The sequence below is a fragment of the Pipistrellus hanaki genome (genome assembly GCF_964339955.1).
Source record: "Pipistrellus hanaki genome assembly, chromosome: 19".
NCBI lineage: Eukaryota > Metazoa > Chordata > Mammalia > Chiroptera > Vespertilionidae > Pipistrellus > Pipistrellus hanaki.
In genome coordinates this window covers 11220482-11242034 of record NC_140521.1, presented here as the reverse complement: position 1 = coordinate 11242034, position 21553 = coordinate 11220482, and the positions used below count along the sequence as shown (strand labels likewise).

Below are 21553 nucleotides of genomic sequence, written 5' to 3'. Positions count from 1 at the left end.
CTTTGCTCTGATGATTCTTGTGTGGCCAGGGAGAGGCTGTGAGTAGGATTCCTGACTCCTCCCATCCCTCCTGTGGAGGACAGGCTGTTCCATGATGTGACCGCTGGCTGAGCACTGCCAGCCCCTCGTGCTAGATCCAGTTCTATCCGGGCAGAACAGACTGCTTTCTGTAGACACCCTCAGACTCTCCGGCCCCTCCCTGTGGCCGAGGCCTGCTAGTTCCTGGGGCAGTTCACCCCTCAGTACCCCCATTCGCCCTGTCCTATGTAACCCCTTAACACCTGCTGGGCAGAGAAGTTTTAAACTGTACATTGAGAAAGATGATAAGATGGTGGCAGGTATGCTTACAGTCATTATATAAGAGGTATTTTACACTGAAGAGAATACGTAAAACTTTCTTCCCCTAAAACATATTAAGCTCACTCATCTTACAAAAAAAGTACTCTTTCACTTTCTCAGTTCTTCCAAAACGTCTGGGAAGAGTTGTCCATGCTCACTACTTCCTCCCGTCATAGTCCATCCATTTCTCAACTCACTGTAATGTGGCTTCTGGGACCATCACCCATGAATCTTCTTGTAGAGTGACCTTCACCCACTTTTTAAATTTTTTTCGAGATATTTTTATTGATTTCAGGGAGATAGGGCGAGCGAGAGAGAGATAGAAACATCAGTGATGAGAGAGAATCGTTGATTGGTTGCCTCCTACATGCCTCCTACTGGGGACCCAGCCCACAGCCCTGGCATCTGCTCTGACTGGGAATTGAATAATGATCTCCTGGTTCATACTGTAGGTTGAAACTCCACTTTTGTTGTTGTTGTTGTTGCTAATCCTCACCCTCGGATATTTTTCTGTTGATTTTTAGAGAGAGTAGAGAGAGAAAGAAACATCAATGTGAGAGAGACACATCGATCTGTTGCCTCCAGCATGTGTTCGTGCCCTTGACCTTAAACAAATTGGTGGTCCTTCAGTCCGAGAGCTGACCCTCTATCCACTAAGCCAAATCAGCTAGGTCCCACTTTATTTTTTAAAATATGTTTTTATTGATTTCAGAGAGAGAAAGGGAGAGGGAGATGAGGATAGAAACATCAACAATAAGAGAGAATCTTTGTTCAGATGCCTCCTGCATGCCCCCCACGGGGGTATCGTGGGAATCAAACTGTGGCCTCTTGGTTAACTGGTTAACACTCAACCACTGAGCCACACTGGCCAGGCATCACCCACTTTTTATTGTGGCAGTCTCTAGTACCTACGATTCTTCCACCCCTGTTCCCTTCTCCTCTCATGAGACAACCTCTTTAAGTCTCATGAGATAAGCTTTCAGTAAATCCCGAGTTTGTACGTAGCATCTAAAGCTGATGATACCATTTTTATGCCTCAGTCTTTGGCACTTCCTTGGACTTTGAAACATCGATGTTTCAAAGTTAGAAACATCGATGAGAGAGAATCATCGATCAGCTGCCTCTTGCACACCCCCTACTGGGGATGTGCCCGCAACCAAGATACATGCCCTTGACCGGAGTCGAACCTGGGACCCTTCAGTCCACAGGCCGATGCTCTATCCACTGAGCCAAACCGGTTTCGGCTGGAAAGATAATTTTTCCAGAGACTCGGGACAGAGAGGCCCGAGTTTGTACGTAGCATCTAAAGCTGATGATACCATTTTTATGCCTCAGTCTTCCATCTGACATTTGGACAAAATTTTTCTGCTGACCTTCACTCTCCTATTGTGTAGAATGGAACCCACTTTTTTTTCTGGGCAGAATCCAGTCACTTCCGAATAGTCACTTCCAAATTGGCAGGATTACAAATTAGGCAGCCAGAGAAATGCAATGATGTGAGAGACCAGGACATGCAAGGTGAGAGGGGGCTGATGGTAACTGCAGATGTGCGGGAAGCAGAGCCCTGAGACAAGGGAGAGCTGAGAGTGGTGTCACCGGGAAGGAGCCAGTGGCCAGGAGGAACGTGAAGAGGGAAACATGGAGGAGAGGACAGGGCCCTGCATGCTCTTCAGGAGCACGTGTGGAGGCAGATAGGACCAGAGACGGCAGGGACAGGAGAGGGCCCACGGACATCACCACTGACAAAGAATTCATCCGTTATGAGACGTCCAAAACATCGATTTTCCTCGATACATGTTGCAGAAATCTTGACCTTGACAGCAAAAGCTTGAGACCTTCAGTTCCCCACGAAACAACTTCCAAGCTTTACACTCATCAGAGCAGTCCAACAGTGTGTAGTTGTAGCGCCATATGTCTGGAAGAGAAGGAATTCCACTCAGTGCCAGAGGACCATGCTTGGCGCTCAAGTAAGAGGACCTTCCCCAACCACACCACGCCTGGTCCCGACTACAGACACAACCACCTCTCGGCCAGGGCTTCCTCCAACTGGAGAGCCCCTACCTACACAGTGTCTGAAGTCAGGGGCCCCCTCAACACGGTAAACCCTGGCTCAGCAGCATTACCTCTCGGGTGGCCAAAGAAGATATCCCGGGTTCTGCATCCCGGGCCTTCCTCCACGGTGCAGGTGCCGTTGCCTTCCAGACACTTGCCCTTCCTAAAGATCTTGCAGACCCTACACAATGTGGCCGGAGCTACGGAGAAATAGACACGGAGGTGGAGCCCGGGCTTGGATGGGCTGGGACGAGGAGGTCTTCAAACTACGGCCCGCGGGCCACATGCGGCCCGCAGAGGAGTCTGATCCGGCCCGCCAGGTTTTTTGGGCAGTGAGCGCAGCCGAGGTGTTACAGTAGGAATTAGTAGTTCATATAGTCTGGCCCTCCAGCTCTCTGAGGGACCGTGATCTGGCCCCCACTTTAAAAAGTTTGAGGACCCCTGGGCTGGGGCCACGGTGGGTTCTAGCACAGAAGGACCCAGGAGTCTAGGGACAAAGCAGGACTCTAACTATAATACATCTCCCACACATGATTCGGGGCAGGAAATGTCCCCACTGGATCACTTCCTTTAGGTGTTGAAGGAAATGGGGTCTTTGATAGGGGACTCTCAAAATCCATTAAGGATAGATAACGTTGTGTACACTAGCTTTGTATGAATTGTGTCGTTTGTGAATTATATCTCATGAAAGCTGTTCTAATAACAACAGCAGCATTTTGAACAAGAATATGAGATGGTACTGCCAGGGGACGTGGGAGATATTGGGAGGTGAGATATACGGGGAAAAGATATGGGTTCTAATGGGGCAAGCGAAATTTCCAACGTTGTACCTAAACAACCCTGGGAGGTCATGTCTCCTTAATTTTCCCTAGGAACCCGGCTGAACCTTCCATAGGGCCAGTTCTGTGCTCACAAGCTCATAAAATCTGGGAGAGGTTCCCTAAGCAAGCCATCTCCCCTTAGCTGCGAAGCCATGTGCAGAACCCAATGAGAGCGTCTATGTACAGACAGCCACTCTGGGCCAGGACCTCTGGGGAAGTGGATGGGGCCTAAGGACTACACAGCTTGAAGACGAGGAGGCAGATTATAGTATCCAAAGATTTGCTAGCACAGCACCAAAGTCATCCAGAGCACACACGGATTTAAGTGAAAAGAGCGCTGTGAAAATATCCCATCCAGCCCTGGCCAGTGTGGCTCGGTTAGCTGAGCGTCAAGATCGCTGATTCAATTCCCAGTTGGGGCACATGTCTGGATTGTGGGCTCAGTCCCCAGTGGGAGACTTGCAGCTGGCAGCCAAGAGATGTTTCTTTCTCTCAGCAATGTTTCTCCTTCTCTCTCCTTTCCCTTCCTCTCTTTCTAAGATCAATAAAAACATATTTATAAAATAAAATAAAAAGTCATCCAATTGCTTCTTCCAGCTGGACCACTGCCCCCAGGCTGCTGCCTTAGAGGAAGTCTTAAGCAACCATTGGGCAATGCTTGGAGCTCATGCCAGCCAGCCCCAAAGCCCTAAGAGCAGAAGGGCCCCCAGGACCAATCTGTCCCAATGGAGTAACTGACCCACTCGGGAGCTATTTGGAAGGGACCTGAACCATTTCCCTGGTTGTAGTTAGGGCAGGACAGCAGAGAGACCTCAAACTCTTGCTGGTGATCATCCCAGAACCTCATCCTTGACTTCACTCCCTCCCAAGGGGACAGATCATTATCCCGGGGGTGCTCCTGCTGCCCCCAGGTCCTCGCCCCTGCCCAGCTAGCCCAGGGCCTCACCCACTCCTCGGAAGAACATGAAAGGGAAGCCTCCCAGCTGCAGTAGCAGCAGCAGCAACAGGAGCACAGGCTTGTCCATCTCAGTCCGGGATGGCAGGGAGATGCAGAGGGGCCTGGAGCAGGGAGCTGAGTCCCGGGAAGGGCCAGACAGGCTGCCCTATCTGCAAACTGGAAAGGGGTGGAGCTCTGGACTGAGCTGCTCCTGGGCCGAGGGCACAAGCTTCCTCTTGCACACTGGCCAGTGGGTGTTTCGCTGCCCCCCGCTCCAGGCCCAGGAAATGTTCCCACAGAGCCAACCCACCTGGATACTTCTGAGGAAATGTCTGTGACTGCTGTATAATTACAGCCGAAGAACATGGAGCTGGTGTGTGACTGAAAGAGCTCCACTTGTATATCTGAAACCACACATGGATCACTCAGAGACACACGTTAACTCTACACCAGCAAAGGCCATGGTCTCTAGTTAAAGAAGTCAACCAAAGGTCAAAGGTTCTATTCCCAGTCAAGAGCACTGGGAATGGGTTGCAGGTTCCATCCCCAGCCTGGTTCGGGGTTTATTTAGGGAGCATAGGGGGGTGAGGGGGGGGGAACCAATTGATGTGTCTCACATCCATGTTTTACCACCCTCCCCCTTTTTCTCTCCCATTTTCTCTAAAACTTAAAGGGAAAATATCATTGGGTCATGATTTAAAAACGCACAAGAACAAAAATTCCAAGCAACACCAACCAAAATAATATCTGCAATTTATTAGGGAAAAAGCTAAACAATAGAAAGGGGGGAAAGACTGAAAGTGTGTGTGTGTGTGTGTGTGTGTGTGTGTGTGTGTGTGTTTAAAACTTCCAGCCCTAAGATCTGTGAATAAGATAGTGGCAAGATTGAAGCCACTGTGACCCTGATCAGCCGGGCAGAGTAAGAGCCACTAAACTGAAGGCTCACTGAGGGGAGGGACCAGATCTTATTCTTTGCTCTGCAATCAGCATCTAATTCAGGGGTCAGCAATCAGAAAATATTTTTTTGAAAAGAGGATGATGCGTCTTGCTATATGCAGCCAATGATGGGGGAAGGAGGGAGGGAAAAGGGAGGAACAGGAGGAGACAAGGATCTGAGCGTGAGCAGCAAGGGTGTGGGGTGAGGAGAAAGCTTCTCTCAGGTGGATTAAACTGTTGAAGCATCAATACCTGCAGCTGAGTGGGAGCAGGTGTTGGGGCTGGAAGAGGCTACAGGGGTATAAAAAGGGGCTACATGGGAGGCCCAGGCCAGTGAACAGCAGGCCAGAGCAAGGTGGGGCCGGGTCGCTAAACCCGGTTACAGAACGATTCCTTATTGCAGCACTTAAGCTCCACTTCAATCTTTGGTCTAAAGAGAGTCATGGGGATGCACAGGTCCCTACAGCCCTGGGATCCATGATGGAACTTGTCACCTGGAGAGAAAGAAAGACAAAAAATAAAACGGGGATCTCTGATCTGTGGCGTCCAAGTCCGCATGTTCGCCACATAAGAGGCAAAAAATAAATGTTTGTTTTACAAAATAAGTGATTCAGCCCTGACCAGTCTGGCTCAGTAGAGAGAGCATCGGCTTGCGGACTCAAGGGTCCCAGGTTCGATTCCGGTCAAAGGCATGTATCATGGTTGTGGACACATCCCCAGTAAGGGTTGTGCAGGAGGCAGCTGATTGATGTTTTCCTCTCATCAATGTTTCTAACTCTCTATGCCTCTCCCTTACTCTCTATAAAAAAAATCAATAAAATATATATATTTTTAAAAATGATTCAGTGAAGTAGAGAAACAAACAGCACATTGCTTCTGAAGATCAGACTGCCAGAAGTGGGCCCCTATGGGGCCATCCCTCCCCCAACTCCTAATCTTGCCCTCACCAAGGCCTCCAGTTTCCCAAATCGATAACACAATCTCCCTCAGAATTTATAGTCCAATTCCTGTCACCCCTGAGGGTGTGTGGGGTCGACACAAGGACCCAGGGGCTCACCCACAGGCACTTGTCTCCTGACAAGTCTCTTTATCTGGTCAAGGGTCAGAGGCGGTCCAGCAGCAGATCCAGACACTTTCCCAACTTCTTGGGGCCGGAAGGATGGGGGCGGGGGGGGGGGGGGGGGGGCGGGGAGGAGAATGCCTCCCTCTCTGCCTCTGCCCCCAGGGCTCCTGAGAGAGCCACCTCCCTCAAGGTGGGGCCAAGTGCACCTACCTTCATAAATCTTTTTCAGAAAGCAGTGCTCGTTGTCCTTGGCCAGGCAGGAGCTTTTCCCACGCTCGCAGACACCAGTGATGTTGATTAGATCACACTTGAAACACGTTAGAGCTGAAAAGTCAAAACCAACATCAGGATGAGGCTCTTCCAGCCCATTACCTCCTGCGGTCAGGAGAGAGAGCACAGCCTCTGGCCCTGATGCAGGCCACACAATGACAATGACGGTCCCACCGGATGCATGCAAAAAGCAGATGACTTCTGAGGGACCTGGGAGGAGGCATGGGTTCCTCTGGGTACAGGGCTTGTGCCCAAGTACAGACAGGGTCTTCCTCGCCTCCCAGGGGCGGACTGTGCTGCTGGAGCAGGTCAGGTTCTACCCCGCCATCTGCCTGACCCCAACTGTAATGCCCATGTCATTCCTCCCAGTCCTCTCCCTAGGAGCCCACATCCACCATCCACCGACCAAAGACTTTCTTGTACTCAAATGTGGGGCTCTCAGCCAGTAAGCTTGAGGAATCGGGGAGCATCAAGGTTAGAAATGAGCTGGGAGGGAGGTGGAGGCTTATGTAAAATGAGGACAAGAGGGGAAAGAAGAGCCGAAACCGGTTTGGCTCAGTGGATAGAGCGTCGGCCTGCAGACTGAAAGGTCCCAGGTTTGATTCCGGTCAAGGGCATATACCGTGGTTGCAGGCACATCCCCAGTAGGGGTTTTGCAGGAGGCAGCAGATCATGTTTCTCTCATCGATGTTTCCAACTCTCTATCCCTCTCTCTTCTTCTCTGTAAAAAATCAATAAAATACATTTTTTTTAAAAGAAGAAGCAAATACTGCTTTATTAAAAGAAGAAGGGGAAGAAGAAGGGGAAGAAGAAAGGGAGAGGAAGAGCAGAGTGGAAGAAGCAAAGAGGAGGAGGCTGAGGCAGGGGATGGGGGGAAAATGGGGTGAGGAAGGCGGTGGTCAGCTTTGAGGCAAAGGGTAGGTCCTTATGCCTTGCTACTCATGTCCCAAGCCCCTCAACCCGCAGCACCCCCATGGGTCTGCTCCTCTAGACCCAGTACCCAGGGTCCCCCCAGATGCCCTGGAGGGGTTCACCTTGCAGGGAGCCCCAAATCAAGGAGAGGCCCAGCAGCAGCAACAGCAGCGGCCGCAGTGAGAGGTTTGAACCCATCTCGGCCCCAGGACCAGGGAATAGCTGAAAGAGAGACAGAGCTTGCTGCAGGACCAGCCCCTGAGAACGTGTCCGGCTTTATCACCAGGAGGAGCGGCCAATGGGAGCCCAGGCAGAGGGCCACCCTTGACCAGGACCTGAGGGCATGGAGCTCCAGTTGCCTTGGGCTCTGCAGCCCTCACTGGCCCTACAGGCTCTCCAATGGGAGAACTGTGGCCACCTAACTCAGCCCCCGGCACTTGGGAGATTCAGGTGAGAGATGAACTTGGGTGGGGCTCAGGATCTTCCTTATGTACAGGGCCTCCTCCCTAAATATGGGAATCCAGCTCTGGCAATCTCCTGATTTCACGGAAATGAATATGTGCCTAGAGACGGTTGCTAATAACATACTAAACCCATGAGGAGTATGAAATATAGTAGCAATCATACTTTGGTAAAAACTGCTGTTTGAATTTTAACTCTTTTGTCTGGAGCACCTGATTAACACACAGGATATTACCAGGACCGGTTTGGCTCAGTGGATAGAGCGTCGGCCTGCGGACTGAAAGGTCCCGGGTTCGATTCTGGTCAAGGGCATGTACCTTGGTTGCGGGCACATCCCCAGTGGGGGTTTTGCAAGAGGCAGCTGGTCAGTGTTTCTCTCTCATCGACGTTTCTAACTCTCTGTCTCTCTCAATTCCTCTCTGTGTAAAATCAACAAAATATATTTTTAAAAAATTAAAAAATAAATAAACACAGGATATTTACCTTAGCTTTCAGGTGGACCACAGGAGATGGATTCCCACTGACTCAGTAACCTTCAGAGATAGAAACTGTAGCTAACCTCTGAGCTCTGCTGCTGTGTTATCAGCTATCGCAAGATAGGGCCACATTCCAATGTCCTGCAGGATGTGACTGGGAACCGACCCCAGTCTTTAGAATGTAGTCTTTAGGATTTAGAATTTAGAACAAAGGAAAATTCCTGTGGTTTGAGCCTTTAAAGTAGGGGTGTCGAACTCAATCAGAGAAGGGGCCAAAATCTAAAATCCAGCCTAAATCGCGGGCCGAATGGTTTACTGAACAGTCATAAACTGACAATGTCATAAACTGACAGCGGAGTGCAGTGATGACAGCGCGGTGCGGGCCACATTGCAAGGCCTGGCGGGCTGGATTTGGCCCGCGGGCCTTGTGTTTGACACATGTGCTTTAAAAGGACTGGCTACACCTGAAACGGTGCAGTCGTGTGGAGTCCACCTGTTTTTCAATAAATCCTTGCCTGCTTTTTTTTTTTTTTTTTTTTTTTTAATCAATCTTCAGCCTCTGGTGGTCTTATTTTGAACCCAGGGTTCGACCCCACAACAGAGCAGATTTAGGCTTATTTTCCAGGCAGGCTGCATTCCAGACAAGATAGAGCGTTTCTGTTTGTTGCTTGACATATGTCATTTTAAAACACTGATCTGGGGGGAAATGTTTTGTAGCTTTGGCTTCCGGCTCCCCTGCAGCCCTCGGCACATCCCATAACATGGGTCCACCCTTCCCCAAATGCCAGACCTCAAGAGCAAATGCACCTCTCCCTTCCCGGCCCCCCCCCCCCCACCCTCCCCAGCCCTTCTGCATGGCCCGCTCCCCCAGCTTAAGAAAGAACAGGAAACACACTGAAGGGAGGGCCAGCTCCGCAGGGGACAACACCAGCTCTGAGGCCTGAGGACGTTATCACATACCCCATCTCAGAACAACACGCTACCCTGAGAGACAGATCGCCATGTGCCGGACAGGGTTCTTCCAGCTGACTCTCAAACAGCCCACGCAGGTGTCCTAATGATCTCCACTTTACTGATGAGAAAACAAAAAGGAAGCCATGGGTCCCAAGGGACAAAGAGGATACGTCACAGAATCGAAGCCTGGTTTTTAGGCTCAGTTTGACCTGCGTTTGTACACCCAGACCCAGGGAAAAGCCCTGAGATGGAAAATCCACCTTGGTAAGTGGAGGGCAGGGAAAAACAAGATAGAAAAAAAAAGAAGAAGAAGAAAGCCTGGCCCCCTCCAGTCTGGTCATTAACGAGCTTATTAAGGGAAACTTAAGTACAAGGAGTGTCTTGGGTGAATGAGAGATAAAAATGAGCCTGGCGCTGCTTGGCAGGCACCAGCGAGTTACATAGGGTAAAGGGGTGGGGTGAGGGGGTCAGGCAAGGGCACTAGTTCAGAATGGGAATGCCACCAGGGAGGGGAGATTACTAAGTGCATGCTTGACCAGGTCAGGACAACAGCCTGTTCCAGGAACCAGCACGTAGCAGGTGACCAGGAACGATGCTGACTTCTCTGCTTGAACATTGATTACCATCAGTCCCTAAGGGAGGATAAGCAGAGAACAACAGCCTCAGGCCCGGCCCAGGCCCAGCTCGTGGGGCAGCGCAGTCTCATCATGGCACAGTTCCTCTGCACCCGGTCCCTGTCCAGGTATCCCTGTGGGCCACGTGGATAGATTCAGGAAGTCTTCCCTGTGTAGGTGGTGACTGGTGTGGATAAGACCTGAGAACCGGGAGTGTGTGAGGAGTTGGGAATTCATTCTCATCGGGAGGATGAGGTGGAGCAGTTCAGTTTCAGGTAAAGAGAGGAGAGAACCGCGCACGTGCAGAGAGCGCTGCATACTCAGGAGATAACTAGCAGCTGTGTATGCCTGTGGCTTGGGAGGGAGCTTGGGGTGCAAATGGAGGGGGGTGGAGGGGGGGGTGCAGAAAGATGAGCCTAAGGAAGTAAATGTGGGGACAGGTTGCAAACGGTCCTGGTGGTAGCACTGCACAGGTGAAGCAACATGCCTCCCAATTTTATTGTGCCCTTATCCCCTCTAACTTTTGGGAAGCCTGAAAATGGTTGCCATGGCTACAACCCTTTTCCTAGATCTTTTCACAGAGATCGCCATGCTAGGGATCACATAAACCCTCCATTGTGACCATGTGACGCTCATGAAAGGCCTATGAGGTAGCCTGGCATTGGAATTTTGTGCAAAAGAGATGACAGTGAGAGGTTAGACCACTGAGATTCTCTCTTGAAAACCAAATGTGAGCCCTAGCCAGCTTGGCTTAGTGTAGGGGTGTCGAACTCAATCAGAGAAGGGGCCAAAATCTAAAATCCAGCCTAAATCGCGGGCCGAATGGTTTACTGAACAGTCATAAACTGACAATGTCATAAACTGACAGCGGAGTGCAGTGATGACAGCGCGGTGCGGGCCACATTGCAAGGCCTGGCGGGCTGGATTTGGCCCGAGGGCCTTGTGTTTGACACATGTGGCTTAGTGGATAGAGCCTTGGCCTGTGGACCAAAGGGTCCCGGGTTTGACTACGGTCAAGGGCAAGGGCATGCACCTTGGTTGCAGGTTCCTCCCTGGCCCAGGCCCTGGTTGGGGGTCATGCAGAAGGCAACCAATCAATGTGTTTCTCTCACATCGATTTTTTTTTTTTCTATCTGTCTTTCCCTCTCTCTTCTTCTCTCCCTAAAAATCAATGTAAAAATATCCTCAGGTGAGGATTAACAAACAAAAAAAGAAAACCAAAGGTGAGGAGAGTCATCAGTGTACAGTAGGATCAAAAGATAGGCCTCAGAAGTCAAGAATCAGTAAGCAGACGTAACGAACATTCAGAAGCTGTGAGTAAGCAGAAGTTATAAATCAGTTGGAGTACTGGTAAACAAGTCTCAAAATGGAAGGAATAGAGGAAAGTGAGGTTAGAACAAGAGCAGTAGGGACAGAGGGAGGGAGACTATAAGAAACGAAGTCCTACCAGGTAACCTGCACTAGCGCAGCTGTGTAGCCAGAACCCCATCTCCGATCACAGAGTTCGGGTCTCCACGTGGCCCAGTCTGGGTGGTGCGTGTTCCCTGCGGGGACATCTATATCATTTCCCGTTATCTCAGGTAAACTGAGGGAGGCACGGCTGCCTCCATCTCCTCCGTGTTCTTTTCTCTCTGTTACTGTCTCCTGGACTCCTCAGCTTGCTCATCCTCCTTTTGACCCCCAATAGTTGTCTCAGCACATGAGGCTAAATGACCTTTTGAGAATTGTCTCTGTCTTTCTGTGTCTCAATGGCCAGTTCCTGGGAGAAGGCTCAGATTGGCTCAGCTCGTCATGTTGAGCCAGGCCATGAACATGCCAGGGGCTGAGCTGGCTGATTCTTGGGTTCATTTAGGGGCATTGGAACTATGGGACGAAAGAGGAACATTAGGATGAAAGAGGTCAGCGGAGGAAGGAGGCAGGGACTGGAGTGCCTCTGGATGTCTTAGTTTCAGAACTCTCCAAGTTCCACAGCGAATTCCCCATCACCATGTTTTCTTACGTGGTGTGCTCATACACTCACAGGATTGGCTTACAATTGCCAGGCTGAAAGATGTAGAAAAGAGATTTCTAAAGTAGAACTCAGGGAAAGCCACCCGGGGTGGGACTAGACTATCGTCCCATAAAGCCAACTTTAGAGAGAGAGAGAGAGAGAGAGAGAGAGAGAGAGAGAGAGAGAGAGAGAGAGAGAGAGAAAAAGTTGGAGCGCAGGGTTTAAGGAGAGAACAATCAGGCTTTAAGGTCCTGTCTCACGATATGGGGGAGGGGTGAGACAGGGATGACCCAGAAAGGAATAATAATTGCAAAGAGGGGTGCTGCTGCTGAAACCGGTTTGGCTCAGTAGATAGTGCATTGGTCTGCAGACTGAAAGATCCCAGATTCGATTCCGGTCAAGGGCATGTACCTTGGTTGTGGGCATATCCCCAATAGAGGGTGTGCAGGAGGCAGCTGATTGATGATTCTCTCTCATTGATGTTTCTAATTCTCTATCCCTCTCTGTAAAAAATCAATAAAATATTTTTTAAAAATTTATTTAAAAAAAGAGGAGTGCTGCTAAACTTTAAACTGGTGCGTGGCATAGACGACAGTGCCTCTTCCTTTCTACTCATTTCCACTGCGTCTGGCTTCAAAAGTCTGACTCAATGGGATCTCATAGTTGTTTCTCCAAACTCACTCCACATGAAAGGAAGGGACTCTTGGTAGCATGTTTTTTTCATGCTCTTCTTGACTCGAAATGAGCCAGCCTCTGACCTTGAAATCCTAGTTTTGTCCTCCAGCTCAAGCCAAGTTGGGTAGGCCTCCTCTGCAACTTTTGTCCCCTGGTGATCCTGCTTCTCCAGCTGACTCAGAATCCTCAGCCAGCCCATTCTAGGGGCTCTCTATAGATTCTCATCCAGGAGGGAGAGGCCCAGAAAAGGCAATTCATTCATTCATTCCTTCATTCAGAAAATAATGTATTATGGACCTTTTATGTGGCAAACATGCTGCTAGGTACTGGGGATACAATAGTGACTCGGGCAGGGACCAACTTTCAAGGAGCTTCGAGTCTAATGGAGGAAACACACATTGAACAGGTAATCATAAGAGTGATGAATATCATCTACATTAGATCCAGCACATTGTCTCCAAGAGAGGCAGGCAGGGAAGAAGTAGATGAAGCCTGGGGGCTCTCTCCCACCCAGTTCCCCCAAAGTTCCAGCTTTATACCAGGGGGGATGCCTCACTGCATCTGTCCCCCCAACTTGGCTACTCCTGGAAAAGAACATACAGCTCAAGGCACAGATTTTGACTATCCCTTGTTGATCCCTTTTTGTGCCCATAGCATGTAAATTCTCTGGTTACCCATTTGAGTTTGCCATCTGCTTCCTGCCAAAACCATGGTTGATATAGACCTTTATGAAGAGACTATTTACATAAGTGGGAGAGTTAAGGAAAAGTAAGGAAGGAAGGAAAGAAGGAAGGAAAGTTGAGGCATCCAGATTTTAGCACAGAAAGAACCTATCATTGTCCTTAGGCCTAAGGGAGCAGGGGAAGAAAAACATGTTGCGTTAGCCTGGTTGAGAGCTAGAACCATGGAGGAGAGGACAGAAGCTCAACAGAAGCTCCATCATGGAAAGACCCAGCCAGGGTCAGACTGGCAGGAATAGGAACAACAAGTACTTCAATCTCAATATTTCTTTCCTCTTCCTCCTCCTCCTCCTACTGCTCCTTCTCCTCCTCCTTTTCCTCCTCCTTCTCCTTTCTTCTCTCTCTCTCTCTCTCTCTCTCTCTCTCTCTCTCTCTCTCTCTCTCTCGTCTCTCTCTCTTTCCCTCCTCTCTTTTTTCTGTTTCTCTCCCTCCCTCCATCTCCCTCTGTATGTGTGTGTGTCTGTTTCCTCCCTCCAATCTTCCATTGGTTAAACCCAATCCGAATCCAACGCCAACCAGCACTCAGGGAATCAAGTCCATAGAGGCCAGCCATCTGGGGTACAGAGCCAACAAAGGGCTCATTTAGAGACCCAAAGACAAAATAACCAGTCAGCCACACTTCACTCTCAAGAACACTTTAAGAAGAGAGGGTAGAGCTTTTAAATTTTATTACAAAGGCTATATGTTATTTTGATAATTAGATTTTTTTAAAAATAGGGCAGAGAGCCCCAACACACCACCTTGCACGTGACAAACACATAACCTGCACTGGCACAGTTGGATGGGTTGTTGGAGGACCAATCTGAGAACCTCAGAGCACAGCCCATTGTTAGCAAACATGGGTTGGTGCTGAGGTTCTAGAATTCCCAGAAGCAGTAACTCAGCACTGGGAGCTTCTGCTCAGTTTCTCTTCACAGCTCTTGGGTGCCCTCCACCAGGGTTCCCTCTGTCCCAAAATCCAGATGAAGTTTCTCTTGCTAGTGAGTCTTTATCTGCTTGGATCTGCCAGAGGTGAGTCCTCTACCTTAGCTCTGGGTAGATGTGTAAGGGGACTCTTTAAGATGTTTCAGCCCTTGAAGAAGGAAGACTGGTATCTTAGTTACCGCAATCAGTCTGACTCATTCAGGAAGAGCTAAACAACTTCAACTCTGAGCCAGTTGATTCCTTCTGGCTATGGCTTTACCATCAGAGGAGCCCACTGGCGTGGCCCAGGCCTGTTCCTACTTCATTCAGCCACTCAATACTTGTACCTGATGCTCTGTGAGATGAGAATATACACTGAGTGGCCAGATTATTATGATCTCTGAATGCATAATAATCTGGCCACTCAGTGTATATCCTATATAATAAAAGGGTAATATGCAAATTGTCCCCTCGACCAGGAATTTGACCAGCAAGCAGGCCGGCCAACCGCCCATGTCCCATGCACGAATTCATGCACCGGGCCTCTAATATATACACTGAGTGGCCAGATTATTATGCATTCAGAGATCATAATAATATGGTCACTCAGTATAGGTCTAGAGTTCTATGGAAGTCTAATGAAAGCTTGTTCCAGTGAATTGAATGCAAGAGAGCCTTGTGCAGTTAATGTTGAAAGGAAAGCTACAAGGAGATGGGATGTAAAGTCCCAGAAAGCCATGTCAGGGCTGGGGCCAGAGTTTACTGGCACACCTCTCTCTCCTGGCTTCCAGGTGTCTGTATTTTCTCTTTAGGACCCACATTCATGGTGGGCTGTGTTCCTTCCTCCTTCCTTCAGGAGAAAAGAGAGACCATGAGCTCTGAGCTGTTGGTTAAATGACAAAGCGTTTTCCTGTAACGTCAGTTCTCAGACATTTTGTTTTTGGCCTTTTTAGATTTTCAAAGGTTGACTCAGAAACATAGATATATAGCTACCAGGTGGTAATATATATCATCCGCATGGTAAAGCAGTGACTCAGAAACTATAAGGTTGACTCAGAAATCAGTGCGCTTTTTCAAACTTCCTTTCTATAATAGAAATACCTCTTTGTTAAAGCTTCTGTTAACTATTGAAGAACCAGTCAAGCAGATAATTCTGTAATGATTGTTAAAAGTAAATACCTCCTTAAAAGCCTTACTAAGTCTTACCTTTCCTCCTTTATCCACATATTATGAGCTTAGTTTTTCTGGAAAGTTGTTGATTTTAAGGACTGCAAATCACCCAGAAGGAATGAATGAGTCAGAACTCTTAGAGAGCCAGAGGACTGTGGGGCCTTGGGCTCCCTGTCTAAAAGGTCTTGTAATTCCTCTCAGCTTTTGGCTAGGTCAATAACTCAATCGTTATAGTTTGCTTTCCCTCCTCTAGGTTACTCAGTCAAATCGAAGAGTAATACTCAAATTCTATTTGGTGCCTCACTCGATAAAATGAAAGTCATAATTAAGAAATATCTGTCTACAGTCATTGAGGACATGGGCTAAAAGCAGAAGAGACTGGTCAGAAGAGAATTCCCAGCTGAGAGTTTTGTAGTTCCCAGTGTAAGGGAAGGAGAGGAAACTAAAATTAATTGAGCACTTTAGCAATGGGCTAGGCACTGCACAATTTATCTTATTTGACTGCTCATGACAACTCCATGAAGTGGGTGTAAATGTTACGCCACAAGGAATCTCAGTTCAGATGTATAAGCAAAGGGTGTTTTTATCTTAAGATTGATAGCAACTTTGCTTTGAGCCTCCAACCCACATAGAAAGGGGACTGAGTGCAGGAAAGACGTTGAAATTGCCAAGTAAAGGCATCTTAATTCCATCTGATAATTTTTGTGTTCAGTAGACATTTATTTTTTAATTACATTTATCAAGGTGACATTGGTTAATAGGTTTCAAGTGTGTATTTCTGTGATACCGAGATCTATATATTGCACTGTGTGCCCACCAATCAAAGTCAAATCATTTTCCATCGCCATATATTAGGGCCCCTTCACTCCCCACCCTCTTCCTACGAGTTTTTAGGAATTACAAAACTCTTAGCTGGGCATTCTCTTCTGACCAGTCTCTTCTGCCTTTAGTCCATTCCCTCTATGACTGTAGACAGATATTTCTTAATTATGATTTTCATTTTATCGAGCGAAGCACCCTCTGGCAGCCACCACACTGCTATTTGTGTCCACAAGTTTCAGTTTCATATCTCACATATGAGTGAAATCAGATGGTTCTTCACTTTTTTTTTTCCTGACTGACTTGTTTCGCTAGCGTAATATCCTCAAGGTCCATGCATCCATGTTGTCTCAAATGGCAGTCTTCCGTCTTGTCTTACGGCTGAGTAGTATTCCATGGTGTATCATTAGCTGGCTCTCTCCAGCATCTGCCTGGTACAGGCCCACAGGAAGCCTAGGAGCGTTCCTCCATAGGAAAGCAGTCTATCCCAGACACGCATTCGCTCCTGGTCATCATCATCTTCTTTTTTCCTGTTCCTTCTCCATCCCAGGAGCACCAAGTCAGCTGGAGGAGCCTCCTGGCTCTCTGAATCATCCAGATGCCGTTCAGCAATTTTCAGGTGAGCCCTTTTCACTCACAACCCCTTCCGACCGCAAGGCTTTATTTGAGACTTCTTCAGGCAGGGACGCCTTTAGCAAGCAGGCCGCATTCGAGCACGCTTTAGTTGGACGCGCTTCCGGAGAGCTCATTTCAGGTAAGCACACTTCCGGTGAGCCCGGTCTAGGTGAGCACGCTGCGGTGAGGGCCGCATGCTGCAGATGCACGCGCTTCCGGTTGAACCACCTCCAGGTGTGCAGGCTCCGGCTGAACAGACTTCCGGTGAACATCCTCCTCCGGCTGAACAGACTTCCGGTGAACATCCTCCTCCGGCTGAACAGACTTCCGGTGAACCCGCTCTGGCTGAACAGGCTGCGCTTGTACAAGCTGCCGGTGATCAAGGTGCAGCTGGGCAGGCCGCCACTGGACAACCTTCGGGGGGACAGGCTTCGGGGGAACAGGCTTTGGGGGAACAGGCTTCGGGGGAACAGCCTTCAGGCAGTCCAGCGGCAACCAGTGAAGGTGAGCCACCTCTGATGGGCGCCAGGCCTTGCCTTCGGGTGGGAAGTAGGCAACACATAGAGGAACCCAAGAGTGTAAGGAGAAAGAAGAGTTCTCCCAAAGACTTTCTTTACAGGCGGAACCATTAGGAAGGTCCTCTTTTAAGAAAAATAACACATGCTGAAACTGGTTTGGCTCAGTGGATAGAGCGTCGGCCTGCGGACTGAAGGGTCCCAGGTTCGATTCCGGTCAAGGACATGTACATTGGTTGCGGGCACATCCCTGGTTGGGGGGGGGGGGGTAGGGGGTTGTGGGGGGCAGCTGGTCGATGATTCTCTCTCATCGATGTTTCTAGCTCTCTATCCCTCTCCCTTCCTCTCTGTGAAAAATTAATAAAATATATATATATATATATTTTTTTTTTTTAAAAAAAGAAAGAAAATAACACAAATGCAAGATGCCAGCAGTCCCTCCAACCTCCCTTTACATAAGAATTTATAAATGCTGCCCTAACCGGTTTGGCTCAGTGGATAGTGTATCGGCCTGGGAACTGAAAGGTCCCAGGTTCGATTCCGGTCAAGGTCATGTACCTTGTTTACGGTATATCCCCAGGGAGGGGTGTTCAGGAGGCAGCTGATGAATGTTTCTCTCTCATCGATGTTTCTAGCTCTCTATCCTCCCTTCCTCTCTGTAAAAAAAATCAATAAAATACATATTTTTAAAAAATGAATTTATGAATGCAGATGCTCACAGCTCCCATGGAAGGGACTTCTGGAAGACTAATCTTCAAGAGCTTCATGCTAAACCAGCCTCTTAACAAACTGTAGAGTCCTGTGCAAACCCTGTAAAGAGCTATCTAGCCCAACCAGCATGTCTCAGTGGTTGAGCATCCACCTGTGAACCAAGAGGTTACGGTTTGATTCCCAGTTAGGGCACAGGCCATGGTTGCTGGATTGGTCCCCAATTGGGGAGGGGGGTTGCAGGAGGCAGCCAATCAATGATTCTCTCATCATTGATGTTTCTTTCACTCTCACTCTTCCTTCCTCACTGAAATCAATAAAAATATACATGTTTTTTTAAAGTTAGAGAAACATCTAGCTTCCAAGCTGGTGGCTTTGGTGTGTTTGTTTGTTTGTTTTTGTTTGTTTGTTTGTTTGTTTGAACATGAAAAGTAAAGCATGAAGACATTCTGTTAGGTCCAGAAATAAGTTCCCAGGACAATTCTTTGGCTCTTACTAAAAATGGGTTGTTCGAAGAATTGAAAACTAGGCCTTAAATTTATTATCAGATTTTACCGCATCACAAAAGTAGTAGTACCCCAAATTTTCAGTTGAGAGAATTGAGACTAACATCACATGATTAAAGAAATAGCAAACCTTGGATTCAAACTGAGGTCTGACTCCAAAGCCCTATTTTTTTTCACTTCTTGTGCTTCCTTAACTGGGGAATTGGCATGGGAGAGAAAGCAAAAGGCAGCACAGAAGCTATGCAAAGAGAATGCCCTTTGTGACAAACTGACCTTCTCATAAAAGTCGATTTGACAATGGAGAATGGTACAGACTCTCGGGTTAGCAAAATTAGAGCATTCTAATATAGTTTATTAGGCAAATTTTACTCCAAGTGTTTGTGCCTGTGGGTAAGCGAGAGTATGGAGGAGCGTATTAAAGGGAGTCAGGCATGTACCGGTAATAAGTTCTTCTTTGGTCCTATTGTTAGACATGGCAGACCTTAAGGGCCTCTAATTATAAATGTCCAGGAAGTCAATGGGGATAGGAACTGGAGTAAAAGTCAGTATCAGAGAGACACATTTGGGATTCATCAGCAATGAACATCCTAGATTAGGGGTGTCGAACTCAATCAGAGAAGGGGCCAAAATCTAAAATCCAGCCTAAATCGCGGGCCGAATGGTTTACTGAACAGTCATAAACTGACAATGTCATAAACTGACAGCGGAGTGCAGTGATGACAGCGCGGTGCGGGCCACATTGCAAGGCCTGGCGGGCTGGATTTGGCCCGCGGGCCTTGTGTTTGACACATGTGTCCTAGATGAAGCAGAAAGAATGAAGGAATGTGACTGGTATAGAAGAAAGAATATGCTCTGTCAGACACAGGACCCTCAGATCCCCAGCAGGAACCAAGAAATGAAATGTGATGTGTCCTTGCCAAAACCGGTTTGGCTCAGTGGATAGAGCGTCGGCCTGCGGACTGAAAGGTCCCGGGTTCGATTCCGGTCATAGGGCATGTACCTTGGTTGCGGGCACATCCCCAGTGGGGTGTGTGCAAGAGGCAGCTGATCGATGTTTCTCTCGCATCGATGTTTCTAACCTTCTATTCCTCTCTCTTCCTCTCTGTAAAAAAAATCAATAAAATATATATATAAAAATATAATTAAAAAAAAGAAAAGAAATGTGATGTGTCCAGGCTACAAGTTGCCCATCCCCCAGAGGTGTGACTCAAGGCTGCACCAGAGAATTTCATCAGGCTTATCTTAAATTTTCAGGCCCAGGGGTAAAATGCCACACATGCTCTTACATGAGTAGTGAAGGGAAATGCCTTCGCGGAGAGGGAACCTGCACCGTTCAGAGTTCCCAGCAGTGCATGTTAAAGAAGATCTTCGAAGGTATAATGGGGACTTCCGGAAGTGATCTCTGCCAGCAAACACGAGTATTCACGGGGAGTCACTGGGTGGCGGGAGGGGACAGGGAGGGGCAGGGGCGTGATGAGGAAACCAGCTGTGCTTCCCAGAAACTTGGAAATTCAAGAAAACCTTATCCTTCCCAGTATTCCGAGTAGAATTCCAGTTACTGATGGAGAGAGAGAGAGTCCCTTCCTCTCTCTTAAAAGGAGGCAGGAAGAATGACTGTCTCTTTTTATTAAAGAAATAGGAGTTGTCCCTTGAGCCATTGACTGTAGGCTCAGGACTGTGTCTATCTTAGTTCACGGCTATATATTCCTAGCACTTAGCACAATGTCCAGCACATGGTAGGTAGTTAGTAAGTACTGAGTAAATGAGTAAACAGTCATCTACCAGTCTGTGCCCATAGGTTGCCAGAACTGTCCCGAGTATAGAGCCACACCTCTCTACCCTTCCACTCACTCCTCACCCCCAAAATAAGAGATCTTGGTTACGTCCATCCTGGAAACCACATTGCCTGACTTCCCTTGTCTGGTCCCTCCATAGAGAGAGTGGGCAACAGATGGAGGGGAGGGCCTAGAAGAGGCAAATAGAAAGAGAGATCTCAACTCATGCCAGCATGAGGACACTGGGGACCACGGGATGGGATGAAGGCTTAGTTTGCCTCCTGCTCACTGCAGTCTTATTTCTGCCTCTTCCAGGTGGAAATCTTGAGTTCATGGTTCAGGGATGTGAGAATATGTGCCCATCCATGAGCCTCTACTCCCACGGGACCAGGATGCAACTTATCTGCTGTCGGGATAAATCTTTCTGCAACATGACCTAGAAGCTGGTGCTCTTCCTTGCTTCTGGCTCTGACTCAGGCAGCAAAAATCCTCCACCAACCTCCAGGGCTCAATTTATGTTTGGTTTCCCTTCCAGTCAACAGCTAGTCATGTGGGCCTCTGCCTGAGGGTCAGACTGGATGCTCAATATCCATGCCTCTCCTCCCCACTGCTCTCTGCCCTCTGTTTTCTCTGTTCCACAAATCCATCTCTCAACATTCTTTGGTTTTTCAATAAATCCCGCATGGTTAAAGAATATAGACTCCAGGCAGGTTTCTTTTCAGTCAGTTGCAGAGCCAGCCTAAGTGTCCTTCACTTCGCACATTGAAACAGATGCATTTTTAAACCAGATCCTCCAAGGCAAAGACCACAAAGAAGATTACAAAGTAGGTACTAACGTGTTGTTTTTCTTTTTAAAATATATTTTATTGATTTTGTACATAGAGGGAGACAGATAGTTAGAAACATCAATGAGATAGAGCACATATGTCAAACACAAGGCCCGCGGGCCAAATCCAGCCCGCCAGGCCTTGCAATGTGGCCCGCACCGCGCTGTCATCACTGCACTCCGCTGTCAGTTTATGACATTGTCAGTTTATGACTGTTCAGTAAACCATTCGGCCCGCAATTTAGGCTGGATTTTGGATTTTGGCCCCTTCTCTGATTGAGTTCGACACCCCTAAGATAGAGTCATCGATCAGCTGCCTCTTGCACACCCCCAATGGGGATATGCCCGCAACCAAGGTACATGCCCTTGACCGGAATCGAACCCGGGACTCTTCAGTCCCCAAGCCAACGCTCTATCCATTGAGCCAAACCGGTTTCGGCTGACGTTTTATTGTACAAGCTTAAACTGAGAGAGG

General features: G+C 48.3%; 1 protein-coding gene across 1 annotated transcript; it reads left to right on the top strand.

Annotated features, from left to right (window-relative positions):
* Positions 1-14203: 14203 nt before the first annotated feature.
* On the top strand, positions 14204-21127 carry ACRV1 (acrosomal vesicle protein 1; the record flags this gene model as incomplete). Its single annotated transcript, XM_084867574.1, has 5 exons — positions 14204-14252; positions 16684-16887; positions 16983-17252; positions 19732-19851; positions 20568-21127. The coding sequence occupies 5 exons, from the start codon at positions 14204-14206 to the stop codon at positions 20690-20692; spliced, it is 768 nt and encodes a 255-aa protein (XP_084723700.1). The 3' UTR covers positions 20693-21127.
* Between the last annotated feature and the right edge of the window lie 426 nt (positions 21128-21553).